Source organism: Nelumbo lutea, chromosome 3, assembly GCF_056320005.1.
Source record: "Nelumbo lutea isolate HS-2025 chromosome 3, American lotus-T2T, whole genome shotgun sequence".
NCBI lineage: Eukaryota > Viridiplantae > Streptophyta > Magnoliopsida > Proteales > Nelumbonaceae > Nelumbo > Nelumbo lutea.
The window spans coordinates 88055408-88083082 of record NC_142686.1 but is presented as its reverse complement, the minus strand read 5'-3'; the positions used below and the strand labels follow the sequence as shown (position 1 = coordinate 88083082).

Sequence of the window (27675 nt, the reverse complement as noted above, 5' to 3'; positions counted from 1 at the left end):
TGGAGAGTGCAACACTGTTCCTTGCAGCCGAGGGAGAGGTCCTCTCTTGTCGGGCAGTGTATGATCATTAAGGGCTGAGAGGTTAAGTGTAAGACCATTGAGGATAATACCTGATGGGCTAATCTTGCATCTGCCCACAGTCCCTGGGTGTTACAAGGTGGCTTGGCCCAGGGGCCACTTAGGGTAAGTGTTGGGCTCATAGAGCCCATTCGATGGGTTTCAGGGGGTGCACTGTCTTTAACAGTGTATTCGACCAGGCCTTGTAACAAAGGCTGGGCCGAACCCATGTGGCTGATGTGTAGATCAATGCTTGGGTCCCACGCCATACAAGGAAGCCCAACTAGGCAGCAGTTAGGAAGGTTAAATGAGCACATAAGCTTAATGGGCCTAAAGCCCATTTCAAACTGGGCTATTTATTTAGTTAATTAAAGGGGCAAATTCTGAGATGGATTAGCAGATAGGATAGGGTCTTAATCCTATCCACTCAGAGAGTCCAGATCTGAATGTGATTCAGATCTAGAAACCTCCTAATGGGATTAGGAGAAAGCTAATCTAATCTGCAGATAAGATAAGGGTTTATCCTTATCACTAGAAGAGAAGGCTGATCCAAATATGATTTGGATAAGCAGCTCCTAATGGGATTATAAGCTGATCTTTTAAGTTAACAAAAGAAGGAGGGGGCGACAACCTTTAGGAGATATACATCAGATCCTCTTTAGTGCTGAAATCAAGAAGAGAGAATTCTGCACCCTGCGAATACTCTCTTGCCACCTCCCTGTTCTTGCCGCCATGTTTGCTAGTTCGATCTCCAGTTGTGGGAGAAGTCAAGATTGGATCTTGACATCAGTTCTTTGAGAAAGGATTGAAAAGGAAGTTGTGCTCACGTACCATTCTACTGATTCTTGCGAAGGACAGAGTTCTTGGGGAAGAACACTGTTGATTCTGCTCCATCCTGCACTGCGCCATCTTCAGTGGGAGCAGTCTTTGGATCCTTCCTTGGGCGTGAACACCTTCGTTGGGAGATATTACTTCTCCGTATCAGGTATAATTCTCTCCTATTCCTTTTGGCTCAGATCTGGTTCAGTTTAAGGTTCAAGAATGATCCTTGAAAATATGATTTTCTAAATAGGGAATGTGATTCCCAGTTGAAGGGAGAGAAAAATTTTTGAAATTCGCCCCCTTATTCCGCAATCTTTGGGCGTCCGTGGGATGGATCTCTCATCCCTTCACTCTACATTCCTTATACTCCATCCGAGATGCAGATTGTAGATGTGTTGACTAAAGGGTTGGTTGCAACAAAATTCTTGGACCTTCTTGGCAAGCTAAACATGACTGGCATCCATGCTTAGCTTGATTCGGCTGATAAGTTGACTATTTTTATGTATTGTTGGTTCGGCTTATAAGTGTACATGTTAGTTAGTACTGGGTTTTAAGCTGTTAGGTACTGGGCCTTTGTTATTGGGCCTAAGTCTGTTTAGTTTTTTAAGCAGTCTGGGTGTCCCATCACTAATCGGGGGCATTCCAGACATTTCATGTAACACTGTATTGTAATCTACTATAAATAATAGTATTGTCGATTGGGTTACTCAGTTCGACATTCTCAGCACTTGTTTGCCTTCACCTCTCTTCTACTACTTCAGCTACAACCTTTCAACAAACAACCATCACAATCAGTCAGTTTATGGTCATCATCCATAGGAGTATCCATTGCCTTTGCACCTAGCCTGCCTATGTCTTGTAACAAATCAAGGATGTACTTCCTCTAAGAAATGAAGATGCCACTTTTTGAGTAGGCAACCTCAACCCCAAGAAAGTACTTTAGTGGACCCAAATCTTTCACTTCAAATTGAAAAGCTAGGAACTCCTTCAACTTTTGTATTTTCGAGCTACAATTCCCTATAATGATGATATTATCCACATACACTATCAACAGTGCAACCTATCCCTAACATCACTTTACAAAGAGAGTGTGATCAATCTGTTATTGTTTGAACCCTACTTGTTGGACCGCCATATGAAAACTACTAAACCATGCTCTAGGAGATTGTTTTAAGCCATAGAGGGACTTTCTTAGCTTGCACACCTTATTTTCACTTCCTTTGGCACAGTTACCGGGTGGCTGAACCATATACACCTCTTCTAGGTCACCATTTAAAAAGGCATTCTTTATATCCAATTGATGCAATTCCCAATCAAGGTTTGCAACCAATGATAGAAGGACCCGAATTGAGTTCATCTTAGCTACAGGAGTAAACGTCTCATCATAGTCAACACCATAGACTTGAATGTATCCTTCTACTACCAACCTTGCTTTGTACCTTTCAATTGTCCATCTACCTTGTGTTTCATTGTAAACACCCACCTACACCCCACTAGGTCTTTCCTTTTTGGAAGATCCACCAACTCCCAAGTGTGATTCTTATGAAGGGCATTAATCTCCTCCTTCATAACATCTGTCCATTCAAGGTAAGTTAAAGCCTCTACCACATTTTTGGGTATGGGAATGCTATCAACTGTAGATAGAAAGGCACGGTAAAAGGGGGAAATATGATCATAGGAAACATATTGGGTAATGGGGTGTTTGGTAGTGCATGACCTAACTCCCTTTCTTTGAGCAATAGGAATGTCAAGGTCATCCACAACCAAAATGGGAGCAAGGGTATCAATAGGAGCAATGTTGCCTAGTTCATTTGGACTTACTTCATAGGAATCTAAAGGTGTTGGTTGCTCAGTATCTGGTAGCTCAGCACCTTTATCACATTGTTGATCTCTATTGTGCTTACATAGAAAGACATGAAAAGGAGCAGGATCCAGAATAGAAGGAAGAGAGACTTGGACCTACTTTTCCTCTTTCACGCTACTCTCCCCCTAAGGAGAAGGAAGAATTGTTTAGACTCAAAAAAGGAAACATCCATAGAGACAAAAAAAATTATGACAAATGGGACCAAAGCACCAATAACCCTTTTGAGAGGAGGGATGCCCTAGAAATATACACGGAATAGACCAAGGGTCTAACTTACCACAAGACAAAGACAAATCGTGGGCAAAAGCATGACAACCAAACACTGTCATGAGGATGGAAAATAAAGGAGACCGAGGGAACAACAACTGGTGAGGGGCCTTGTAGCTCAACACTCGAGAGGGCATGCAATTGATGACATAAGCAGCAACAAGTACAACATCTATCCAAAATCGTTTTGGTCCCACCCTCCGAAGTTATATTAGTAGGCCCCTAAACATCAGAATACACAATATAGAAAAGGAAACGTAATCTTTTATTACTTGAATGAAATATTGTTCTACATTGCTTGCTCAACTAACATGTTTGACATTGGAAATCTGACATTGAACATGACTTGAATAAAAAATGAAACAAAGGCTTCACTATTTCAAAAGACACATGACCTAAACAAAAATGCCACAAAAAAATGACACCTATTTGATTGACTATGTGACTCTAACGATGACACCAAGAAGCTAGCCTTGTCTGATTATTTGGTTGACTATGCTTCCTCTACCAATCGTCCTCCTAGAAGTTAGATCCTGAAAAAACACATGAACTAGGAAAAAAGGTTACACTATAGTTTAAAGAGTTCGTGATACTACTAATGGAAAGCATATTGATGGGAAGTTTAGACACATGCAACACATTATTCAGGTTAAGTCCATGGGGAAGGGATATTGATCCCTAGCCTACAATGGAGGAGAATGATCCATCTGCAAGCCTCACCTTATCCTTCCCTGACAAAAGGCTACAAGACTGAAAAAGATTTGGCTTACTAGTCATGTAGTTAGAGGCCCCTGAGTCAATGATCCAGGGAGAATCAATGGAAATGGAGACAAGGAAGGCAAAGGTTGCATTACTTGATGTAGAAGCAAATGAAGTATAAGGAATACAGTAGTTGAACTCTCCACCTGACGCAAGGCTCTACCATATGATTCCTAATGACTACGAAAGGAGTTAATGATATCCTCCTTGGGGTCAGAACCAGTGAAGTGCTCCCGAGCAATACCAATGAAGTGTCTTGAATTGACATATTTGCTGCATTATTTACTGTATTAGACTTATTCTGACCCTACACCTTGCCCTGTTTTTTATTCTTTACAGCCCACTTTGGCTTCCCATAGAGCTCCCAGCAAGTGTTGCGTGCATGTCTTCAACACCAACAATGGGTACACCACAACTAGTCCTTGCCATCAACCTTCTTGGAATCACTCTTCTTTACCATATTGTTACCACCCATTGCAGCTAATGCCACCTATTGCTCCCCCTCACTTGTAACCATCACACTCCGTCTACTTTCCTCATACTAGACAAAGGCATACACTTCTTGAACTGAAGGCAACTCTCTATTCCCCAAAATCTGAACTCTTAGAGGTTCATATACAGGGTTTAGTCCCAACAAGAAAGCAAAAACCTGCTATTGAGAGACCAACTTCTTATAGGCTTTAGCATCATCATCATGTTTCCACTCTATAGCCCGGTAGTAGTCCAACACCTTCAATACTGAAGTAAGGGTTGAATAATAGGCTGACAAACTATGGTTACCTTGTTTACAGGTTGAGGATTCAGCTTGTAACTGGTAAATCTTGGCATAGTGCCTTTGCTCAGAGTAGGTAGTTTTGGCCTTTTCCCACATTTTACTAGTCCCACCTATCATGTTTAGTTGTCCCACTCTTAGGTTCTTTGACTCTCCCATTTATGTAACCAGCTTTTCCCCTAGCTATAACATAAAGTTTTACGCCTTTCGCCCACATCAGGTAGTAAAAGCCACTTAGAGGGGTAATTGGCATAGGAAACATCAAATTTTTAACTCCCATACTAGTTGTACTACAGTCCAAGAACTTAAGTTCTACTCACCATTGGACCACACACTACATATACCAGACAAACACAGCAGATACCTGTGACAAAGGGGATCACACACCCCTATACAGTAACTGTATGAAGGTACAAGCACCAAAAAAGGAGCCTTCACAGCATTGGCTATCTCTAACTAGGGTTTCCTTGGTGTCACGAACAAGGAGGAACCCAGAAAAAACAGTAAATTAATGTTCTGACCAGTCTGATTAGGGCTTCTTGTCTTCACTGTCCAAGAAATCAGAAATCTGGATCAAGAGAATGTGATTCAGAGAGAAAAAAGGATTCCCATCACCCAGAACCTTGCTCTAATACCATGATTTCTTCTAGAAAAGAGAGGAAGAGGAGAGGACAGATGTTAGAGAGCCAAAAATCTGGGTGGTGGCGCCCAGCTTCTTATTTATAACAACATGAAAAGAATAAAAGAAAAGTACATCTTTACCCCTGGCGGCACACCCTAATAAAAAACATTAAATAAAAGCTAAGAACATGCTGACAGCACCCTAAACTAACATCAGAAAACAACTCTAACAGCAAAAAATAACAACTCTAACAACAACGACAAAAGACCGATTCCCAATTCCTTTGATTGATGAGTCGTTTGATGAACTGAAGCATGCCATATATATCTCTAGGTTGGACCTATGGTCTTGCTATCACCAAATTCATGCCTTTTTATCAATATATCCAAATTCATGTTCATCCAGAGGATATCCATAAAACAGCATTTCAGACCCACGATGGCCATTACAAATTTGTGGTCACGCCATTTGGCCTAGCTAACGCACCCTCTACATTCCAAAATTTGATGAATGATGTTTTCCACCCCTATCTTACATGTTTTATACTAGTACTTTTCAATGATATTCTTGTATATAGCAGTGACCAGGCCTCTCATCCAAGGTTCAAAATTTCAATACGATATGCCCTGTATTGGGCATATCGTACCGTATCGGGAGCTGTTCGAAACCCCAAATAAGGGGTGTTTTGGGATTTGACTATTTTCAGGGGATAGGTATATGCTTAAAACCAACCTCCTGGTGAAATTTTGGAAAAAAAAAAAAAAGAAAAAAACTTAAAAGAAGAAAGTTATAAAGTAGCAAAACACCCAAAACGCCTGTTTTTGTGAATCAGGTGTATCGATACTTTAAACCATGCTCTCATCTAAAGCATTTAGAGATCACCCTGAGTTTACTCCGGCAACATCATCTTTATGCCAAACAAATCCAAATGTACCTTTGGGCAAACACAAATTCAGTATTTGGGCCATGTGATCACTGGGGACAAGGTGATGACTGACCTGGAGAAAATACTGTCAATGACACAATGGACCCAACCCAAGAATGTCAAGGGTCTCTTTGGTTTCATTGGACTAACAAGGTATTATTTGAGATTTATTAAGGGGTACGCTTCATTGGCCACTCCACTCATGGCTCTACTAAAGGACAACTTCACATATTACCTGATTTTACCAAGCCATTTGTGATTGAAGGTGACGCCTTAGGAAAAGGAATTGGTGCAGTCCTATTACAAGAAGGGCACCCAGTTGCTTATTTTAGCAAGACACTCTCAGCCCTAGCTTAATTAAAGCCAACCTATGACAAGGAGCTTATGGCCTTAGTTCTCAGTTTAAAAGTTGAGAGCTTACATCTTGCGGTGCAAATTTACAGTGTGAACTGACCAACAAAGTCTAAACTCAAATGAAGCAAAGAATCCTCAACTTAGAACAGCATAAATGGTCTGGCAAGTTAATGGGCTTTGACTTCATCGAGTACAAACTAGGCCCATCCAATATGGTAGTTAATGCCTTATCTAGAAAAGAAGAATTAGACTAAATGATTGTATCCAAATCCCACTATTCTATGTCGGATCATATCAAAGAAGCCCAAGAAGATGGTGACTTGAAGCTCATATGCAAACAGCAAGAAACAGACCCAGGCTGAGTTGCAGGGTACTCCATGAAGGCCCGAATTTGTTTTATAAGGCAAGTTGGCGGTAGCTACAAAATCTATCTACCACAATGAGCCCTTGAAGATGTTCCATGACTCTGTAGAAGGCAAAATCAAGGATGGTGAGGATTTACAGGTGCCTAGTAGCCCATTTCTATCAGCAGAGAATGAAGGCAATGCAGGACTTTGTAGCAAGCTGCCACAACTTGCCACACCCAGAAATACCAGGCCCAATCACCAACTGGACTACTCCAACCACTCCCAATTCCAGATCAGGTATGGGAGGAAATCGCCATGGCTTTTATTACCAGTTTGCCTAAGTCAGGAGGTAAATCTGTTATTCTTGTTGTTGTGGATCAGTTAAGCAAGTATGCCCACTTCATTGCACTCTCTCGCCCCTACATAGCAACCCAAGTAGCACAAGCTTACATACATGAAGTTGCTAAGCTTCACAGGACTCCCACAGCTATAATCACTGACAAAAAACCCCATGTTTGCAAGTTGGTTCTGGGAATAGTATTTCAAAGCTCAAGGAACCCACACCTACCACTCCACCAGCTACCATCTGCAAACAGACAAGCAACCCGAGGTGGTGAATCGTTGTTTGGAAACATATGTTATGAGCACCCGCACCACACGGCAGCAGTTAAGGCAGCAGCGCGCACACGACCGGTACCGCACGGCAGCGGCACCATGAGCCGCGCGCATGCACTGCGCGGCAGTGGCACAGCGCGCACGCACCGCGCGGCAGCAGCAGCGGCAGCGGCACTGCACGCAGCACCGCGCGCACGCAGCACCGCGCGCACGCAGCACCGCGCGCATGCACCACGCAGCGGTGGCACCATGAGCCGTGCGCACGCACCCGGCAGCAGAAGCAGGGCAGGGCCCACAAGACAGCTCCACCCTTATCTGGACACATCAAGAGAACTCGCCGCCAGCCTACCTTATCCCTTATCCCATTCTCCCTTATCTTGTCCCCTATTCTTAGAAGGAAATGTAGTATCATTAAAAGTAAGTAGTCTAATTAGAAGTAGGAATTTGAGTCCGTTTAGGACTAACCTAGACGAATCCAACAAGGAACCCTCCTCTTGTAATCTCCTATTTAAGGAGACGCCATTATTGAATGTAGATATCGAATATTCAGTCAAGAAAAAGAGTAAAGGAGAGTTAGGTGATCTCTTGGACAAATCACCCACTAGATAGTCAAAATAGGGCCTGTACGCAAGGCCAAAGGCAAGGAAAGATCAAAGGTTCCTGCCGTGTCGCGACCCATGACGCGATCCTACGCTCGGGCCCATAACATCTTGGTATCAGAGCCTACCGTCATGAGGGAACAGGAGCCGCTGTCTTTCAGAGTCCATGAACTGGAGCATAGGCTCGCAGAGACCAGTATGGAGGTCCGAGAGGTCAAAGATGACATTCGGGAGCTACGTCACCTACTAGAAGCGTTCCTCTCCAACAAAGAAAAGAATTCTAAGGGATTAGCCTCTACCAGCAGTCGTCGTACGGACGAGACAGAATCAGCTAACGAACATCAAGCCAATGCCCCGACGGCTGCAGTTGTCCCCAAGTACAGCCAGCTCGAATTTCCATCTTACGACGGCACCGGAGACCCATTAGGATGGTTGTACTGCTGCGTGCAGTTCTTCCGCAACCAACGCACGGATGACAGAGACAAGGTCAGCCTGGCAGCCTTCCACCTTACAGAAGAGGCACAGCTCTGGTTCTATCACGTGGAGCAAGAAGAACCCGGGCTCAGTTGGGAGCAGTTCAGGTCCTATTGCCTCCTCAGGTTTGGACCCCCGATGACGAGCAACCCGCTAGGTGAGCTAATCAATCTCAAGCAAATGGGGACCATGGCTGAATATCAATGCCAGTTCCAAACCTTGCTTGCCAGAGCAGCCACGTTTAGGCCAGATCAGCAAGTGGACATGTTCACAGCAGGGCTTATAGAACCCTTAAGGGTAGACGTAGAGATGCAGCACCCCCCAAATCTGGTTACGGCAATGAACCTCGCCCGCGCCTTTGAGAGGAAGATGAGCTCACTCACGGTCCCTTCAGCATTGGACGGCCAGCCACGACTTGGGCACCATCAAGGAAAACGGGAGTGTCTACCCATGCGCCCAACAGGGAGCAGAGGACCCACACCGGTAACCCTTCCAAATCAGTATCACAAACAGGGAGCAGCAGGGTGTCACCCCCCATCCGTCATCTGTCTCGAGCCGAGATGGCAGAACGGCGCGCGAAGGGGCAGTGTTTCAATTGCGATGATCTATACTCCGCAGGGCATAGATGCAAGAAACTATTCTGCCTTCTAGTAGACGAGACTGAAGAAGATGAGGAAGAGCCATCACCAACTGAACCCGAGATCTCACTCCACGCAATCACAGGGATCAGAACCTCCCAGACAATGCAACTAAGGGCGCTAGTGACGGGGAAACCCGTTCGCATTCTGGTAGACTCCGGAAGCACCCACAATTTCATCAACAATCAGGCGGCCCGCAAGTTGGAGTTGCCCATGGAAGTCAGGCCACAACTACAAGTAGCCGTGGCGAACGGGGAAAGAGTTCACAGCCCCGGTATCTGCAAGAACACCAAAATTCAGGTTGAAAAAAAATCCTTCCAAGCAGATTTATTTGTACTATCCTTGGGCGAATTTGACATCGTCCTAGGCGTTAAATGGCTGATCACGCTAGGCCCAATCCTGTGGGACTTCGCTGCCCTGACCATGACCTTCCACTTAGATGGCAAACCGGTTACTTGGCAGGGAACCCGGACAAGGACCAAGACACAACTACATGCACTCCAGGGGGAGAACTCACGCACAACTGACGTGGAGAGGCTTCTCACCGATTACTCAGCCATTTTCCAAGAACCCAAGGGCCTCCCACCTCCTAGAGCCTGCGACCACCGGATCCCTCTAATGGTAGGGTCAGACCCAGTCGTGGTTCGGCCCTATCGCTACCCCCACCGACAGAAAGATGAGTTAGAGAAGCAATGCGCAGATATGTTACAGCAGGGGATCATTCGGCCCAACCACTCCCCTTTTTCCTCCCCAGTTCTGTTGGTACCCAAATAGGATGGGACTTGGAGATTTTGTGTGGACTATAGGGAACTCAATAGTCGAACCGTCAAAGAAAAATTCCCGATCCCCATCGTAGACGAATTATTGGACGAACTCCATGGCGCACAATTCTTCTCCAAATTAGACCTCAGGTCAGGCTATTTCCAGGTCAGGATGTCTTCCGCAGATGTAGAAAAGACGGCCTTCAGGACGCATCATGGCCATTTCAAGCTCCTAGTAATGACATTCGGCCTCTGCAATGCCCCTTCCACATTCCAGGCCCTGATGAATGAAGTCTTCTGTTAGACAGTTTTGTATGCCCTTAGCTTCAATCTGATTTGATGTACTTTTGTTATTTAGTGGAAATAAATAAAGTACATGTTTGATTCATGTTGTTTGGTTTAATTCTGTGTAAAACCCTAAAACTAGACATTTATAGAGACTCGTGTTAGTTTTAAATGTTCACAGCCGTTGGATAAGTCTGGGGAGATTTATCCTGCCAAGGCTGATACTGGTGTGCCACCAAGTGTTGGGATGGCCTGTCTCAGCCACCAGGGTAAGACCCGAGGCACATGCAGTATGGGATTACTTGAATCCTTGAACCGGACCAGATTTCCAGTATTGCCCTGGACCTTGGAGATAGATGGGCAAAACTGGAAAGTTACACCTGACCCTTAGACTCGATTATGACATTTCACTAGGTGTTGGATCAGGTTGCCTTTGATATGCCATTCAGTGAGATCCTTAGCGGGGATCAAAACCTGGGTATGTTGGGGCAGTTTGAGAATTCATCTGAGTGGGTGATCATAGTGACAGAATCAGCCACTTTGTCGGACAAAGGGTAATGATCGGGAATGCACTCTATCTGATGGAAACCAAACTGCCGGCAGTTGATTTCAATCGTTGGAATTTTGTTTTGCAAAATTAATATATTTATATATATATATATATATATATATATATATATATGTGCGGTTTCAAATTGTTTGCAAATGGTTTTAATTCCCGGGATCCATGTGAGAGGAGAGTGCGGCACTGTTCCTTGCAGCCGAGGGAGAGGTCCTCTCTTGTCGAGCAGTGCTTGATCATTAAGGGCTGAGAGGTTAAGTGTGAGACCATTGAGGATAATACCTGATGGGCTAATCTTGCACCTGCCCACAGTCCCTGGGTTTTTATAAGATGGCTTGGCCCAGGGACCACTTAATGTAAGTGCTGGGCCCATAGGGTCCATATGATGGACTCAAGGGGTTCATTGAGTTTTTCAGTGAATTCGGCTGGGCCTTGTTTTAGAGGCTGGGCCGAACCCATGTGGCTGGTGTGTAGATCAATGCTTGGGTCCCACGCCATACAAAGAAGCCCAACTGGGCAGCAGATTGGAAAGTAATTAGACACTGAACACTTAATGGGCCAAAAGCCCATTTCGAGGTGGGCTGATATGATCACCCATCCATGAGGCGAATTTGAGATTAAAGTTAGTAAAAGGATTGGGCCTTTAGCCTTATCCACTCTTAGAGACCAAATTCAAATTAGATTTGAATCTGGTAACCTCCTGATAAGATCAGGAGTAAGCTAACTCTATCTGCAGAAAGGATTAAGATTATCCCCTATCCAAATACTGATTTGGATTGGGATAACTCCTAATAAGGAGGTTTCTTAATCAAGAAGAAAGGAGGAGAAAAACGAACCAAGATAGAGAGAATTACAGCAGATTTCGAACCAAGAAAAATCGCAAGAAAGGTTCCTGCGAATTGAGATCAGATCTCATACTCTCCAGAAAAAGAGAAAAAGCAGTTCAGCCTTTTTCGTTTTGGAGATCTCCTCCTGCCGCCGCCATCTGCCATTGCAAGATTAGATCTTTGCAGAAAAGAAAGTCAAGAAATCTGTTCTTGACATCAGTCTTGCAAGAAAGACTGAAAAAGATTCAGTGTTTAGTACTTCCAGAGGATTCTTGTGAAGGATCCAGTGTGTAGGACGCACCCTGCTGGTTCTGTTCCAGTCACAGCTGTGTCATCTTCAGCAGGAACGGATCTTGGAGCATTCTTTGGGTGTGAACACCAACTTTGGGAGATACTGCTTCTCCGGATCAAGTATATTCCTCCCATTTATCTTTTGGTACAGATCTGATTTGATTATGGTTCAAGTAGGATCCTTGAATATTGTATTCTAAATTTAGGGAATATGATTCCCAGTTGGGAGAAGGTAGGAAATTTTTGAAATTCGCCCACCCATTCCGCAACCTTTATGGCGTCCATTAGATGGATCCTACCATTCTTTCATCTTCCACTCCCACCTCCGCAAATATGAACTGGTCTTCTTCGACGACATCTTGGTCTATAGCAAGACGTGGGTGGAACACATTCAGCATCTGCGGGTCGTGCTCGAGCTCCTAAAGCAGCACAGACTCTTCCTTAAAAGATCCAAGTGTTTCTTTGGGGAACGCCAAGTCCTTTACCTTGGGCATGTAATCAGCAGGCAAGGTGTAACTATGGATAGCTCCAAAATTCAGGCCATCAAGGACTGGCCCCGGCCACAGTCCGCCAAGGTCCTCCGTGGGTTCCTTAGGGCTAACAGGGTACTACCAAAAGTTCATACAGAATTACAGCCTGTTAGCAGCCCCGCTTACCAACCTGCTCAAGAAAAATGCCTTCCATTGGGATAGCACAGCCGATGCAACCTTTGTAAGCCTAAGGGAAGCCCTCTCTTCCACACCAGTCCTCCAGCTACCGAACTTTGATCTTGAGTTCACAGTCGAGTGTGATGCTTCCGGCACAGACATAGGAGCCATCCTTCAGCAGCAAGGGCACGCGATAGCCTTCTTCAGCCACAAGCTAGCTGACCGCCATCTCAAATTACCCGCCTATGAACGCGAGCTCATTGGCCTAGCCAAGGCAGTACAACACTGGAGGCCATACTTGTGAGGCAGACCCTTCGTCGTCAAAACAGACCGCTACAGCCTCAAATATTTGCTGGAACAACGACTGACCACCTCCCCACAACAACATTGGGTCAGCAAGCTTATGGGTTTCGATTTCCAGGTGGACTACAAGGCAGGGTCCCTGAACCGTGCAGTAGATGCCCTGTCTCGACAAGAAGAAGATAGTATGCTCCTCCATGCAATCTCCCAACCACGAGCCACCCTGCTAGAAGACATTTGGAACACACTGCCATAGTCATCAGAATGGAACGACCTGGTCCAACAAATACAGTCTGGGTTTGCTAACCCAAACTGGTCTCTCCACGATGGGCTGGTGCTCTACAAAAAGAAGATCTACCTACCCGCCGATTGCCCCTTAGTCCCCTCCATCATCGCCAGCATACACCACTCTACACACGAGGGTATCCAAAAAACGCTGCATCATATTCACACTGACTTCCACGGGCAAGCTATGAGGGCCTCGGTGCGGGACTTTATCCGGAACTGCGCAGTTTGCCAACAGCAAAAATGGGAAAATTTGCACCCCGCATGCCTGCTCCAACCTCTCTCCCTCCCAACGCAGATCTGGACCGATATTGCCATGGATTTCATCGAAGGACTACCCAAATTCAGGGGGGAAGTCAGTCTTGTTCGTGGTAGTGGACCGGTTCTCCAAATATGCTCATTTCCTCACTTTATCCCATCCTTATACCGCAGTCTCGGTCGCCCATACCTTCTTCACCTACATTTTTCGCTTACATGGACTCCCCGAGTCCATCGTCAATGACCGGGACCCAATCTTCACAAGCACCTTCTGGAAGGAACTCTTTCGATTACAGGGCACGGTCCTCGCCTTCTCCTCAGCCTACCATCCACAGTCAGACAGCCAAACGGAGGTGGTGAACCAAACAATTGAGATGTACCTTCGCTGCTTCGTGGGTGACCAGCCACGACGCTGGGTGGAGTACCTCCCATGGGCTAAATATTGCTACAATACATCTTATCACTCCTCCCTTGGAATGACTCCCTTCAGAATTGTGTACGATCGAGATCCTCCACGCCTTCTGTCCTACGAGCCGAGCTCAATGCGGTTGGAAGAAGTGGACCGCAACCTCCAAGCTCGCGATGCCCTCCTAGCCAAAGTCTCCTTGCACTTACAGCAGGCACAGGCACGCATGAAACACACCTACAATCAGTAGCACCGCGAAGTCACCTTCAAACAGGGGCAGTACGTTTGGCTGAAACTCCGACCATACAGGCAGTTGTCTCTCAAGCGTCGGGGGCCCCCTAAGCTGGCCCCCAAATTCTATGGGCCCTTCAAGATTCTACGGAAGATAGGAAAGGTAACCTATCAACTCGAGCTCCCGGAGCACAACAGGATCCACGACACCTTCCATGTGTCCCTCTTAAAGCTTTATGTTGGCACTCCTCCCGACCATGTGCCTCCCCTACCCCCTTTGCAGGACAGCAAACCTATCCTCCAACCCCGCACCCTCATCCGGTCCCGCATCCATCAGGGCACCTTCGAGGTTTTAGTAGAATGGGAGGGACTACCTCCAGCAGAGGCCACCTGGATCTCCTAGACCGAACTCCACAACGCCTATCCAAACCTCGAGCTTGAGGACAAGCTCGTAGTCCAGGAGGGGAGTGATGTTATGAGCACCCGCACCACACGGCAGCAGTTGAGGCAGCAGCGCGCACACGACCGGCACCGCACGGCAGCGGAACCATGAGCCACGCGCACGCACTGCGCGGCAGCGGCACCACGCGACGGCGGCACCATGAGTCGCGCACACGCACCGTGCAGCGGCGGCACCATGAGTCTCACGCACGCACCAGGCAGCAACAGTAGCAGAGCAGGGCCCACACGATAGCTCATAGGGTGGGCCCACCCTTATCTGGACACGTCAAGAGAACTTGCCGCCAGCCTACCTTATCCCTTATCCCAGTCTCCCTTATCTTGTCCCCTATTCTTAGAAGGAAGTGTAGTACCATTAAAAGTAAGTTGTCTAATTAGAATTAGGAGTTTGAGTCCGTTTAGGACTAACCTAGCCGAATCCAACAAGGAACCCTCCTCTTGTAATCTCCTATTTAAGGAGACGCCATTATTGAATGTAGATATTGAATATTCAGCCAAGAAAGAGAGTAAAGGAGAGTTAGGTGATCTCTTGGACAAATCACCCACTAGATAGTCAAAATAGGGCCTGTACGCAAGGCCAAGGGCAAGGAAAGATCAGAGGTTCCTGCCGTGTCGAGACCCATGACACGATCCTACGCTCGGGCCCATAATAACATACCTCAAGGGTTTTGTTGGAGAAAAGCCCACACAATAGCTTAAGTGGCTTCCATGGATCGAATTCTAGTATAACACCACATACCATGTCACAACGGGAACAGGAACCACCCCATTCAAGATCCTACATGGGAGGGAACCACCCTCGGTGCTGCCATATGAGAAGGGAACATCAGTTGTTGCTAAAGTTGAAGAGCAACTGATAGCTTGGGATGAGGCTCTGAGGTCATTAAAAAGTCACCTACTCAAGGCCTAACACTATATGAAGTCACAGTATGATAAAAAGCATCACTATGGAGTATCAAGTGGGAGATTTGATTTTCTAAAAGTTATAGCCATATAGACAGTCTTCACTCTTCACTAGACAAGAGGGCATGGCAGAAGTTTTCTCCAAAATTCTTTGGACCATTTAAAGTCCTAAGTAGAGTGGGAATTGTATTACAAACTAGATCTCCCAGCTAATGCTCGTCAAAATCCTATCTTTAATTTTTCGCTCCTCAAACCAATGTAAGACTGATGTAGTCGTGCTGAAGCCCATACTACAAAGTTCAGTGAAGATAGACAATTAATGGTCGAGCCAGTTGAGATATACACCTACAGTCTTTCAGAAAATATAGAAAAGAAAGAATGGAAGGAAGAGAAAGGAGAAGAAAGAGGTTTCAGCAGTAGGTTGTGGAAGAAGAAGAAGAAGAGAAGGAAAGAGAGAAAAGAAGAGTTCAAACCTCACTCTCTAGCCCCATTGATCTCTTTTACTAACTTATTTCTAAAATTAAGAACAACTACTTGGATGCCCTTAATGGGGCGGCCAACACTAAAGAAATAATTAAAGAAAACAAAAAGAAAGCCCATAACCAACAAACATAACCTTAAACACTACTTAAGTATTTGATCTCAAATTTAGAACTGAAAAACTTCTTGAGAGCACTATCTTCTTCTATACCACTACCAGTAACCACAATATCATCTACATAAACAACAAGGAGTGTCACCAGGGAACTTCTTCTCTTAACAAAGAGGGTATGATCTAATTGAGTTTGAGTGTAGCTGAACTGAACAAGAGCAGTCCTAAACCTGTCAAACCAAGCACGTGGAGATTGTTTCATGGCATAAAGTGATTTCTTCAATCTACACACCTTACCTTGCATCTCCTTGCCATATATACCAGGAGGAAGGGACATATATACCTCTTTAGCGGGATCACCATTCAGGAATGCATTCTTAACATCAAACTAATACAGAGGCCAATCATAGCTCACCACTAAGGGAAAAAGGACTCTCACCAAAGTCATTTTAGCAACTGGAGAAAAGGTCTCAAAGTAATCTATCCCATATACCTGGGTATATCCCTTAGCAACAAGGCAAGCATTATACCTCTCAATTGATGCACCTAAACGATACTTGACAATGAAAACCCACTTGCACCCAACAGGTTCCTTCCCAGCTAACAAGTCAACAATATCCCAGGTATTGTTTTTATAAAGGGCTTTTATTTCAGTCCTCATAGCATCCCTCCATTCTGGTGTGGCTAAGCTTCAAAAATAGACTTCGGGATGGGTTGAGAGGAAATGGAGGCTAGAAAGGCATAGTAGGATGGGGACAACAAGTTGTAGGAAAGGTATTTGGAAATACAACGAGCTATAATTTCCTCTTACCTTTTCTCAAGGCAATGGGTAGATCAAGGTCTGGAAATGAGGGTGCTAGTGGAGGAGGTAATGCAAATGTCCTCTCTTCAGTAATTAGAAGTGCTTGAGACTCAACTAGATGTGTGGGATCAACCTATGTTTGCCTTAGCCTTTGCTACTGGTACCACTTCTGGAGAATAGGATGAGTGATAAAAATAGCAAGACTAGCAGGAGAAGGGGGAGGAGCAGGAATGAAAGACCTCAAAGGAGAGGGTCACTCCATGGGAATGGGGATAATTGTGAAGGGCTCAACACAAGACTCAACTGGAGTTGGAAAAGGAAGGGATAAAGAAAACAACTCAAGAGATCTCTCCCCCTCAAAACGTCAATTATAAAAAGGAACTGACTCTACAAAGGTGACATCCATGGAAACAAAATGGGTTCCACTAATGGGATCAAAACAATAGTACTCTTTCTATGTGGAGGCATAACCAAGGAAGATACACTTCCAAGCCTTTGGGTCAAACTTATATCTCTTAAAACTAGGAATGTGGAAAACCAAAGACCTGTAAAGCAATGGAGAAAATCTCAACACCAGGAAAGAGGACTTCAAAAGGAGATTTTAACCCCAAGATTCGATAAGGCATGTGATTAAAAAGGTAGGTAACTGTTAAAACTGCATCACCCCAAAACTTCATAGGAACATGGGTAGCAAAAAGGATGCTCCTTGCAACTTCCACAATATGTCTACTTTTCCTCTCTGCTACTCCATTTTGTTGTGGAGTGTGGGCACAAGAACTCTAAGGAACAACCCCAAACTTCTCAAAATAGGAGGTAAGGTCCTCAAAACCTTATCATTGTCTGATCAGAATATTTTGATGCAAGTGTTAAACTAAGTGAGTATGTGTTCATGGAACTGTTGCACAAGTTTAGGCACTTCAGCGCAAGAGCTCATAAGGTAAATCCAAGTATATTGTGAAAGATCATCAATAAACAAGATGAAATATCTATAACCACCCATACACGGTAAATGGTAAAGCCCTCACACACCAGAGTGAATAATATTAAAAGGAATAGTCGAACTTTTATGACTTGAAAGATAAGTGTTCTTACAATGCTTTGGGAACTCACGAGACTCACAATGTAGACTCGATAGACTGATTCCTTTAAATAACTCTGAGAACAAATGACTCAATGTAGAAAAAAGACAAATGACCCAAATGACTATGACATAACATAATACGACTAGTGGACTTTGAAACAAATGCAATTCTCCTAGATTGTACTTGGGTCTGTTTAGGCATGTCTAACAGATAGAGATCCCATTCGCCTCATGGCCACTCCCAATCACCTTTTGAGATTTCATGTCCTGAAACACACAATATGAAGGAAAAAAGGTCACACTACAATTCAGGGATTTAACAAATTATTAACTAAAAGAAAATTGGTATTAAGTTTAGGTACATGAAGAACAAATGATAAGGTTAAGGCATAAGAGGTCTTAATGTCTCCCTTTCCCGTGATAGGGGCAAGAGAGCCATCAGCAAAGGATATGTTATCTTGGACAGAAAGGAGTTGGTAAGAGATGAATAACTGTGAAACACTGGTCATATGGTTAAAAGCACCAAAATCAATTATCCAAGGGGTTTTATGAGTACCTAAGGCATAAACATGATGTAGTGGCACGAATACCTAAGTGAGCATATGTGGAGGAAGGAACGGTCTCTGAATGAGCTGTAGCAATGGACTCCAAATGACTGATTATTCAGCCATACTTCTCATACGCAGCCCTGGCAGCTGCAAGTTGTTCTCCCATTAACTTCTTTCCACCCTATCCTTGTTCACCTTGTGAGGAGGTGGCTACATTTGCATTTCCACCTTTTTCCAATTTCAAACCTTTTTCCACCATTTTCTTTCTTGATTCTGGCAGGAATGAGCTCTAGATGCAGCTTCCAACAAGTGTCTTTAGTGTGTTTAGGCTTTTTGCAGTATTCACAAATAACATCTTTCTTCCCAGTGTTAACCTTTGGCTTCATCTCGGCATTGGCATAGTGATCAACCTACGGCTCGACAAACTGAACATATCTTCTGCTCTCCTCACTGCTCACCATAGAATGCACCTAAGACAAGTCACCTCATCCTTTGCTAAAACATTCTACCTCACAATATCATCCTCCGAGTTGAGTCCAGTGAGGAACTCAAAGAACCAATTTCTCTCCACCAACTTCCTATATGTTTTTGCATCCTTTGTGCAACCCCAAACAATAGTCTCCACTCGATTAATCTCTTGCAAAAGAAATTTCAACATAGAGAAGTAGACAGCTAAGGGCTTCTCCCCCTGTCTTAGATTATTCACATCATGCTTCAATTTGTAGGCCCGAACAACATTAAGCTTTTGAGAATAGGTCTCTAGTACACTATCCCACATTTCTTTTACAGTTTCCATCCACAGGTAATGCTGACTAATGTGTTGTTGCATAGAATTCACTGACCAACCCACTATTGTGCAGTTTTCCTACATCCACCTTTCATAGGTAGGATCATCCTCCTCCAGTTTCTTCTTGCTCCCGGTAATGTAACCCCATTTTCCTCTACTACACACAAGTATCTTAATAGATTGAGACCAAGCTATATAATTGGTCCCATCTAACTTCACAGTAGTCACAGCCCCAAAAAGATTCTCCACTAGCCCCCCATGTCCAAACCCGAAATTTGTGGAATATTTGGTCTCTCCTCCAGTTTGCTCCATTGAGTGAACGGATGCAAATGAAAATCAAATTAGGGTTTTACTAGGCTAGATTTATTATTTTGAGCAAAGAACAACCCTTCAACCTCCCAAAAATAAGGTTTCACAGGACACGACAAGATGGAGAGAAAGAGAGAAACTTCAACCTCTCCTACTAGAGGTTCCAGAACTCAATCCAACCAAAACCGCCCTCAATAGAAATCAAAAGGCTTACCTATAATCCCCAAGCACCTGGTTCAAATTGTCTCTACAACATGTAACAAGATTTCTCCAATTATCTAGGGTTTTCGGGAAAAGTCTCCAAGAACCTACTTGGGCTTCAACTAAGGATGAAAGCCTCCACAAAAACTCTCCAAAAACCCTCCTAACTGGGCTGCATAAGTTGTTGATTGATCAACCAATCAGTTTCCATACACATTGTGTATGGGCAAAGAAAAGAGAAAGAAGTCGAAAGTGAGAACCTGCTCTAATACCAAGTTGAGAAACACACCTATAGTAATTCAGAGAACATAGGAAAAGAAAGAAAGAAAGGGAGAGAAAGGAGAAGGAAGAGGTTTCAACAATAGGTTGTAGAAGAAGAGAAGAGAAGAGAGAAAAGAAGAGCTCGAACCTCTCTCTCTAGCCCCCTTGATCTCTTTTATTAACTTAATTCTAAAATTAAGTACAATTACTTGGATGCCCTTAATGGGGCGGCCAGCACTAAAGAAATAATTAAAGAAAACAAAAAGAAAGCCCATAACTAAGACTCATAACCTTAAACACTACTTAAAAGAAATAAAAAACACTAAGGCCCATTCGACCCATTCTCACTACAGAGCCCAACAACATTAGGGGCATCCATTGGATGAAAGAGGGCCGGAAAATTGTAAAACAAGCCCTAGTGCAATGGTCCAATATACCCCGACAAGTGGGAAGGCTAAACTAAAGGGTGGGGGAAATGCTAGAACCCAAGAAGGCACTCCAGCCTTAAGCCAGTAGGCCCATGTAGGTCACCAAGCCCAGGAAGAAACCACTAATGCAAGCCCAAAACTTTACACTCCTCCCTTGCGATATGTCTATACACGCAAGCCATGCCAAGACTCTCTCCAGCCTTGCGATATGTCTATACACGCAAGCCATGCCAAGACTCTCTCCATGCATAATGTTGCGAATGTAATGATGATAAGAGTAGTGCATCGAGTCTACCAAAGGGTCAGGGTGTAGTAAGAGTAGGATATCAGAAATCATAACTAACTCATTCTCCTCATCTTCTTCTCTCTCTTCTCCCCCTCCCACCCTTACTTTGTTCCCTCTTTTTTCTAGAGGAAGAGCTCCCTCAAAGAAGCTTAGTTCACAGGGGTTTCATCAGACATCTTCCATTACCCTGGTTCGATAATCTATAACAGGGAAGAAATTGAGGATGTCACCCATAGAAGTAGAGTAGGATGGGCAAAATGGAGGGATGCATCCAGAGTCTTGTGTGATGAGAGAACACCACTTAGACTAAAAGGAATTTTTCATAAAATAGTTGCAAGGCCAACAGATGGAGTAGAGTATCGGGAAGCCAAGAAACAACATGCCCTAGCAGAAATGCAAATGTTAAGATGGATGAGTGGGAAGTTGAAAGGATGGGATCTGAAATGAACTCATTCAAAAGAACCAAATAATAGCTTAAATAGGTTATAAAATGAGAGAAAGCAAACTAAGATGCTTTGGGCACGTGTAGAGGACCATCTACATCACCAATAAGAAGTAATTTGTTACAAGCTGAAGGGACTAGAAGAGCTAGGGGCAAACCAAAAAGGATATGGGTTGAAATAGTAAGATATGATTTAATGTCTCACAGTTTAACAGTGGATATGGTATTGAACAAAACAAAATGGCAGAACAGGATTTATGCAGCCAACCCCATATAGTTGAGAGTTGAGACATGGTTTAGATGATGGCATGTGATGATATGAAATGGAAGCCTATTTTGGTTATAAATATTGTATTGATTTAATTTCAAATTTGATTATTAATTTTGTATGTATGAATGATAAGATATTAAAAACCTCAACATAGCTTCTCTCTGAATTGTTGAGAAATGTATACACTTTTAAAGAACAAGTACATTACCAAATTACAGGAAAAAGATTCAACTCAGCATTAGTAGTAGAATTAAAAAGTACATACCTTTGAAAAGTTTAAAATATATAAACAATCAACTAGTAAAGGCCGGAATTTGAATCTCTGTGCATCTACAACCTTGGTCACTGCAGAAATTTCTACAAGACTTGGCTCATTAGAGTCACTGGTATGGTCTTCTCCACACTGAGATACCTTATGTGAGGGACCGGAAGAACCTTCATCTGGGACATCCTGACTTGTTACACCTCCTGCCTTTCTCAGCACATCCAAAATTGTAGGCTGCTTAAGATTCCCATTAACATCTGAGTTTTCTGGTGCTTTTGAGTTTCTTTTGCGTTTTGAAGCTCCACATACTTTCTTTTGCTCAATTTTTTTGTCCATGGTCATCAAATGGTTAGACTTGCTTAAGAACGAAGATTCAGAATTTCCCACAGGAAGGTGAAGCTCAGGTAGGGAAAGTGGGTACGATTTGAGGGTGATATCCAGTAAGCTTTCCACAAAACTGCATTAGCTAGATTCTTCAGATTCTTTATTGGTATTAGACAAAGCCATGAGAAACATAATGCTCATTGATATTACATAACATTATTCTGAATTGATTCAAATGGATTTAGTAGGTCTAATAAAAGTTGCTTGAATTAGAGAGCATGCTCAAGGACATATATGTAAAAGGACTCCTTCAAAGAAAAAGGGCATACATGTGAAAGTATGCACTACTACAGATCTTAAATAGAGAAAGAGACATCAAACATCTTAATTCTTGGGTATTCACAAAAAGTAACAAATGCAACTTTAGACACTTATACTTTCAGATCTCTCTGGTAACACCGCTAGGCATATTTCCATATGTAATGATGACCACTTTACATTTTGTTTGCTGTTATAATAACATGTTAGCATGCCAGAAAATTAAAATAATTTGTCTCTTCTTCAGATTCCATAGATGTCACTAAGCAACTATTGGCACTTAAAATGAGAAAAAAAAATGCTTACCTGAAAATTCATCAACAATAATTATACATGTTTCTATATGACTATATCTTTCAAGTGTTTTCGCTTTCCTCATCTTGAGTTAGATGCCCTTTCTACTTTTAGAGTCCCCTCTTTATTGACATTTTGTTTTTGTGTCTAGGTTAACAGCCTACGGGTTAATGGAACAGAAATCTTTTATTATCTTTCTTCTTGCATAGGGATTCATATAATCTTCCAAGAAGCAAAGATGTGAAGGGATGGGAGATCCATCATATGGATGGCCAAACTCTGCAAGAAGGTTGGACAAAATTTCAAAAGATTCTTTACTCCCATCCGGGAGTCGTATTCCCAATTTAGGAAACTGTATTTTCAAGGTTCGTTCTTGTAACCAAACCAAACAAAATCTGAAACCAAGATTAGGGAGGGATATACCTGATACGGAATCCACACAACAATCTCCTCCCAACACAGGTGTTCATGCCGAAAGAGTGTACCAAATCCTCCCTCCACTGAAGATGACACAGCTTAGAATGAGACAGGATCAACAGGTAGTTCTTCACAAGGACCTCTGATTCTCCAGTAAGAATCGAATGGGGTAGTGAGCACAGCTTTAGAATTGTTTCTTCTAACAACAAGCAATATCAAAATCTAATCTTGATCAGTTCCAAGAAAATGGAGATCGAACAGGGTAGGGCGGCAAGAGCAGGGAGAAAAAGAACTAAGGACAGAAACAATCAAACTGAATTGTCTTCTGTGTTGTGTGTTTTTCAGATCCGCCCTGCTCCCTATTTATAGCCTTAAAGAGATGGTCTCCTAATCTGATTAGGAGTCTCTTGATCCAAATCTTTACTTGGACCTGAACTCTTTAAGTGATAAGGATAACCCATTATCTTATCTGGAAATCAAGATCAGCTATTCCTAATCAAATTAGGAGTTCCTTGATCCAAATCTCTATTTGGATCTCTAGACTCTTTTAAGTGGATAAGAGTTATCCTCTTATCCTTATCTGTTGATCCATACTCAGATTCGCCCCTATTTAATTAATCAAATTAATCCAATTCGAAATGGGCTTTAGGCCCATTAAACTTTCATGTTCACTTCCTTTTAATGCTGGCTAACTTGGCTCTCTATGTATGGCGTGGGACCCTATCATTGATCTACACATCAGCCACATGGGTTCAATTTAGCCTCTATTACAAAGCTTGGCCAAATTCACTATTCAATACAGTGAACCCCTGAGTCCACCACCATGGGCCCTTAACGGGCCCAACATTTACACTAAATGGTCCTTGGGTCCAGTCATCTTATAAAGGCCCAAGGACTATGGGCAAATGCAAGATTAGCCCATCAGGTATAACCCTCAATGGTCTTACACTTAACCTCTCAGCTCTTAATGATCAAACACTGTCCGACAAGAGAGTACCTCTCCCTCGGCTACAAGGTACAGTGCTGCACTCTTTACTCACACGGATCCCGAGAATTAAAACCTTTTGCAAACATTTTGAAACCATAATGTATAAATATATTTTGCAAAACCAATTTTCAAACACATTTGAAATCCATTGCCGGCAGTTTAGGTTTCCATCAGAGAGAGTGCATTTCCCCTATCATTCACTTTGTCTGACAAAGGGGTTGATTCTATCACTATGATCACCCACTCACGTGAATTCTCAGAATGTCCCAACATACCCAAGTTTTGACTCCCTCTAAGGATCTCACTGATTGGCATGTCCAAGACAGCCCAATCCGACACCTAGTGCAGTATCATAATCGAGTCTAGGGGTCAGTGTAACATTCCAGTTTTGCCTATCTATCTCCAAGGTCCAAAGCAATACTGGAATTTTGTTCGGTTCAAGGTTTTAGGAAAACCAACATTGCATTTACCTCAGGTCTCACCCTGGCAGTTGAGACAAGCCACCCAAACCAACTTGGTGGCACATCAATGTCAGCCTTGGCAGGATAAATCTCCCTAGATCTATCCAACGATTGTGAAGATTCTAAACTAACACGAGTCTCAAAAGTGTCTAGTTTAAGGGTATTACACAGAAACACGCCATAATATAAATGAATCAATTATGAACTTTATTCATTTACGATAAATGTCAAAGGATACATCAGTCTGATTGGAGCTAAGGGCATAGATGTCTAACAAATGATAAAAAACTTCTTCTGGAAAAACATTATCGATCGCTTCGGCCTCCCTTACATGCTAGTCACCAACAACGGGAAACAGTTTCACAATGCAAGGTTCAGAGAATGGTGTGTCGGCCTCAGCATCAAGCAGTATACCTCGGTAGGCTATCCACAAACCAATGGCCTACCCAAGGTCACCAACAGAACAATCCTCGAAGGACTAAAGACCAAGCTTGACAAAGCCAAGGGCCTTAGTGAAAGAATAGGAAATCCATCATATAGACGCCCAAAGATTGCAGAATAAGGGGAGCAAATTTCCAAAATTTTTTCTCTCCCTTCAACTGGGAATCGAATACCCTATTTAGAAAATCATATTTTCAATGATCATTCTTGAACCATAAACTGAACCAGATCTGAACCAAAAGGAGTAGGGAGAATAATACCTGATACAGAGAAACAATATCTCTCAATGGAGGTGTTCACGGCCAAGGTAAAATCCAAAATTTGCTCCCACTGAAAATGGCGCAGTGCAGGATGGAGCAGAATCAGTAGTGTTCTTCCAAAAGAACTTGATTCTTCTCAACAATCACCTGAACGGCTTGTGAATACAACTCCCACCAATCTTTTCTCCAAAAGATTGGAATCAAGATCCAATCTTGATTTCTCCCAAGGAATGGAGATCGAACTACTGTAAGCGGCGCCTGCAGGAAGGAGGCGGCTAGAGAGTATTTGCAAGGTGCAGAATTCTCTCTTTTGTGATCGCAGCTCTGAAAACAAGACTGTTGCTGATGGTTGTTTGTGTTGTGTCTAAAGGTTGTCGCCCCCTCTTCCTTTTATAGACTTAAAGGGATCAACTCCTAATCCCATTAGGAGTTGCTAACCCAAATCATATCTGGATTAAAAGTCCCTTTAAAATAAGGGATCTACAGATTAGATCAGCCATTTCCTAATCTAATTAGGAAGTTTCCAGATCTAAATCTTATTCAAATCTTGGACTCTCCAAGTGGATAAAGTGTGGGCCCAATCCTATCAGCTGATCTTATCTCAGAATTCGCCCCTTAAGTGACTAATCAAATTAGCCCAGTTCGAAATGGGCTTAAGGCCCATTTAAGGTTATGTATTCATTTAACCTTCCAAAATGCTGCCCAGTTGGGCTTCCTTGTATGGCGTGGGACCCAAACATTGATCTACACATCAGCCACATGGGTTTAGCCCAGCCTTTGTTACAAGGCCTGGCCAAATACACTGTTATGGACAGTGCACCCCCTGAAACCCATCAGATGGGCTCTATGGGCCCAACACTTACCCTAAGTGGTCCCTGGGCTAAGCAACCTTGTAACACCAAGGGACTGTGGGCAGATGCAAAATTAGCCCATCAGGTATTATCCTCAATGGTCTTACAATTAACCTCTCAGCCCATAATGATCATACATTGCCCGACAAAAGATGACCTCTCCCTCGGCTACAAAGAACAGTGTTGCACTCTCTCAAGTATGGATCGCAGGAATTAAAACCTATTTGCAAACATTTCGAAACCATAATATATATACTTTTATATAAAATATATTTTGCAAAACAAATCTCAACGATTGAAATCGGCTGCCGGCAGTCTTGGTTTCCATCAGTGAAAGTGCATCCCCGATCATTACCTTCATCCGACAAAGGGGCTGATCCTGTCACTATGATCACCCACTTAGATGAATTCTCAGGCTGTCCCAACATACCCAGGTTTTGACCCCCGCTAAGGATCTCACTGATTGGTACATCAAAGACAGCCCAATCCGACACCTAGTGCAGTATCATAATCGAGTCGAGGGGTCGGGTGTAACTTTCCAATTTTGCCCATCAATCTCCAAGGTCCAGGGCAATACTGGAAATCTGGTCCAGTTCAAAGATTCAATTAATCCCACATTGTATGTGCCTAGGGTCTCACCCCGGTAGCTGAGACAAGCCACCCCAACCGACTTGGTGGCACCACAGTATCAACCTTGTCAGGATAGGTCTCCCCAGACCGACCCATTGGCTATGAACATTCTAAACTAGCACGAGTCTCATTAAGTGTCCAATTTAAGGGTATTACACAAAAACATACCAAGGGAACATGAATCAAATATGCACTTTTATTCATTTACAATAAACTCATAAAGTACATCATTTTGATTGAAGCTAAGGGCATACAAAACTGTCTAACACTTTGAACCAACGAACTTAATAGCGTCTTATGCGCCTACCAGACGACACCTCGGACTGCCATGGTAGAAACCCCATTCAACCTAATTTATGGCATTGATGTCATCACTCCAACAGAGATTGACCAATTAACGCTTCGTACTGAGGCGTACAATGAAGCTAAAAATGACTAAGAGCTCAAAAATAACCTTGATCTACTGAAAGAAGTTTGAGAGCAGGCTCAGCTCAAGGTTGCGGCCTACCAGCAGAGAATAGCCCGCTTTTACAACTCACGGATGAAGGAAAGACACTACAAGGAGACCTCATCCTCAGAAAAGTTATGGTGCCCGAGCCCGATGTGGGCAAGCTTGGCCCCAACTAGGGAGGTCCCAACAGAATCAAACAAGTTGTCGGCCCCGGCCTATTTCGACTCCAATATTTGAACGGAAGACCAGTCCAGCGGACCTGGTACTCGGAGAATCTTCGGATGTATTATCAATGAATGGACTCCTCAACAATTGAACAATGAATAAAGCGCAAAGTTCCTCCCCCTCCGCTCCATGTTTAATGTATAAGTTCTTATCTCGCTAACTGCCAAGATTCCTCGGCCACACGACCAGCCGATGCATACAACCGCCCCCGGGGTTACACGCTTAGACTAGACGACAGCCTAGTCATATGGTTCCTTGTGGACCATACGCCTACTAAGCCTTTGCGCTAAGGCAAAGAACAATGGGGACCTCGGCTATAAGCATCAGCCGAAGACCTCAACCCGTCACGAACAAAGACACTAAAAAATATTCTAAGTACTTCGTCAAGTAGGAAGCACATCGTGGCCTCGGC

At 43.5% G+C, this 27675-nt stretch overlaps 1 protein-coding gene across 6 annotated transcripts in view; it reads right to left on the bottom strand.

Moving 5' to 3' along the window:
* Window positions 1-27675, bottom strand: part of LOC148866225 (fanconi anemia group D2 protein) — a 74224-nt gene that overhangs the window by 18527 nt on the left and 28022 nt on the right. For all 6 annotated transcript variants that reach the window (XM_088980368.1, XM_088980372.1, XM_088980371.1 and 3 more), the window contains exon 17: window positions 21604-22060. In XM_088980368.1, coding sequence (XP_088836494.1) covers window positions 21604-22060 — 457 coding nt within the window. The remainder of the gene's footprint in view (window positions 1-21603; window positions 22061-27675) is intronic.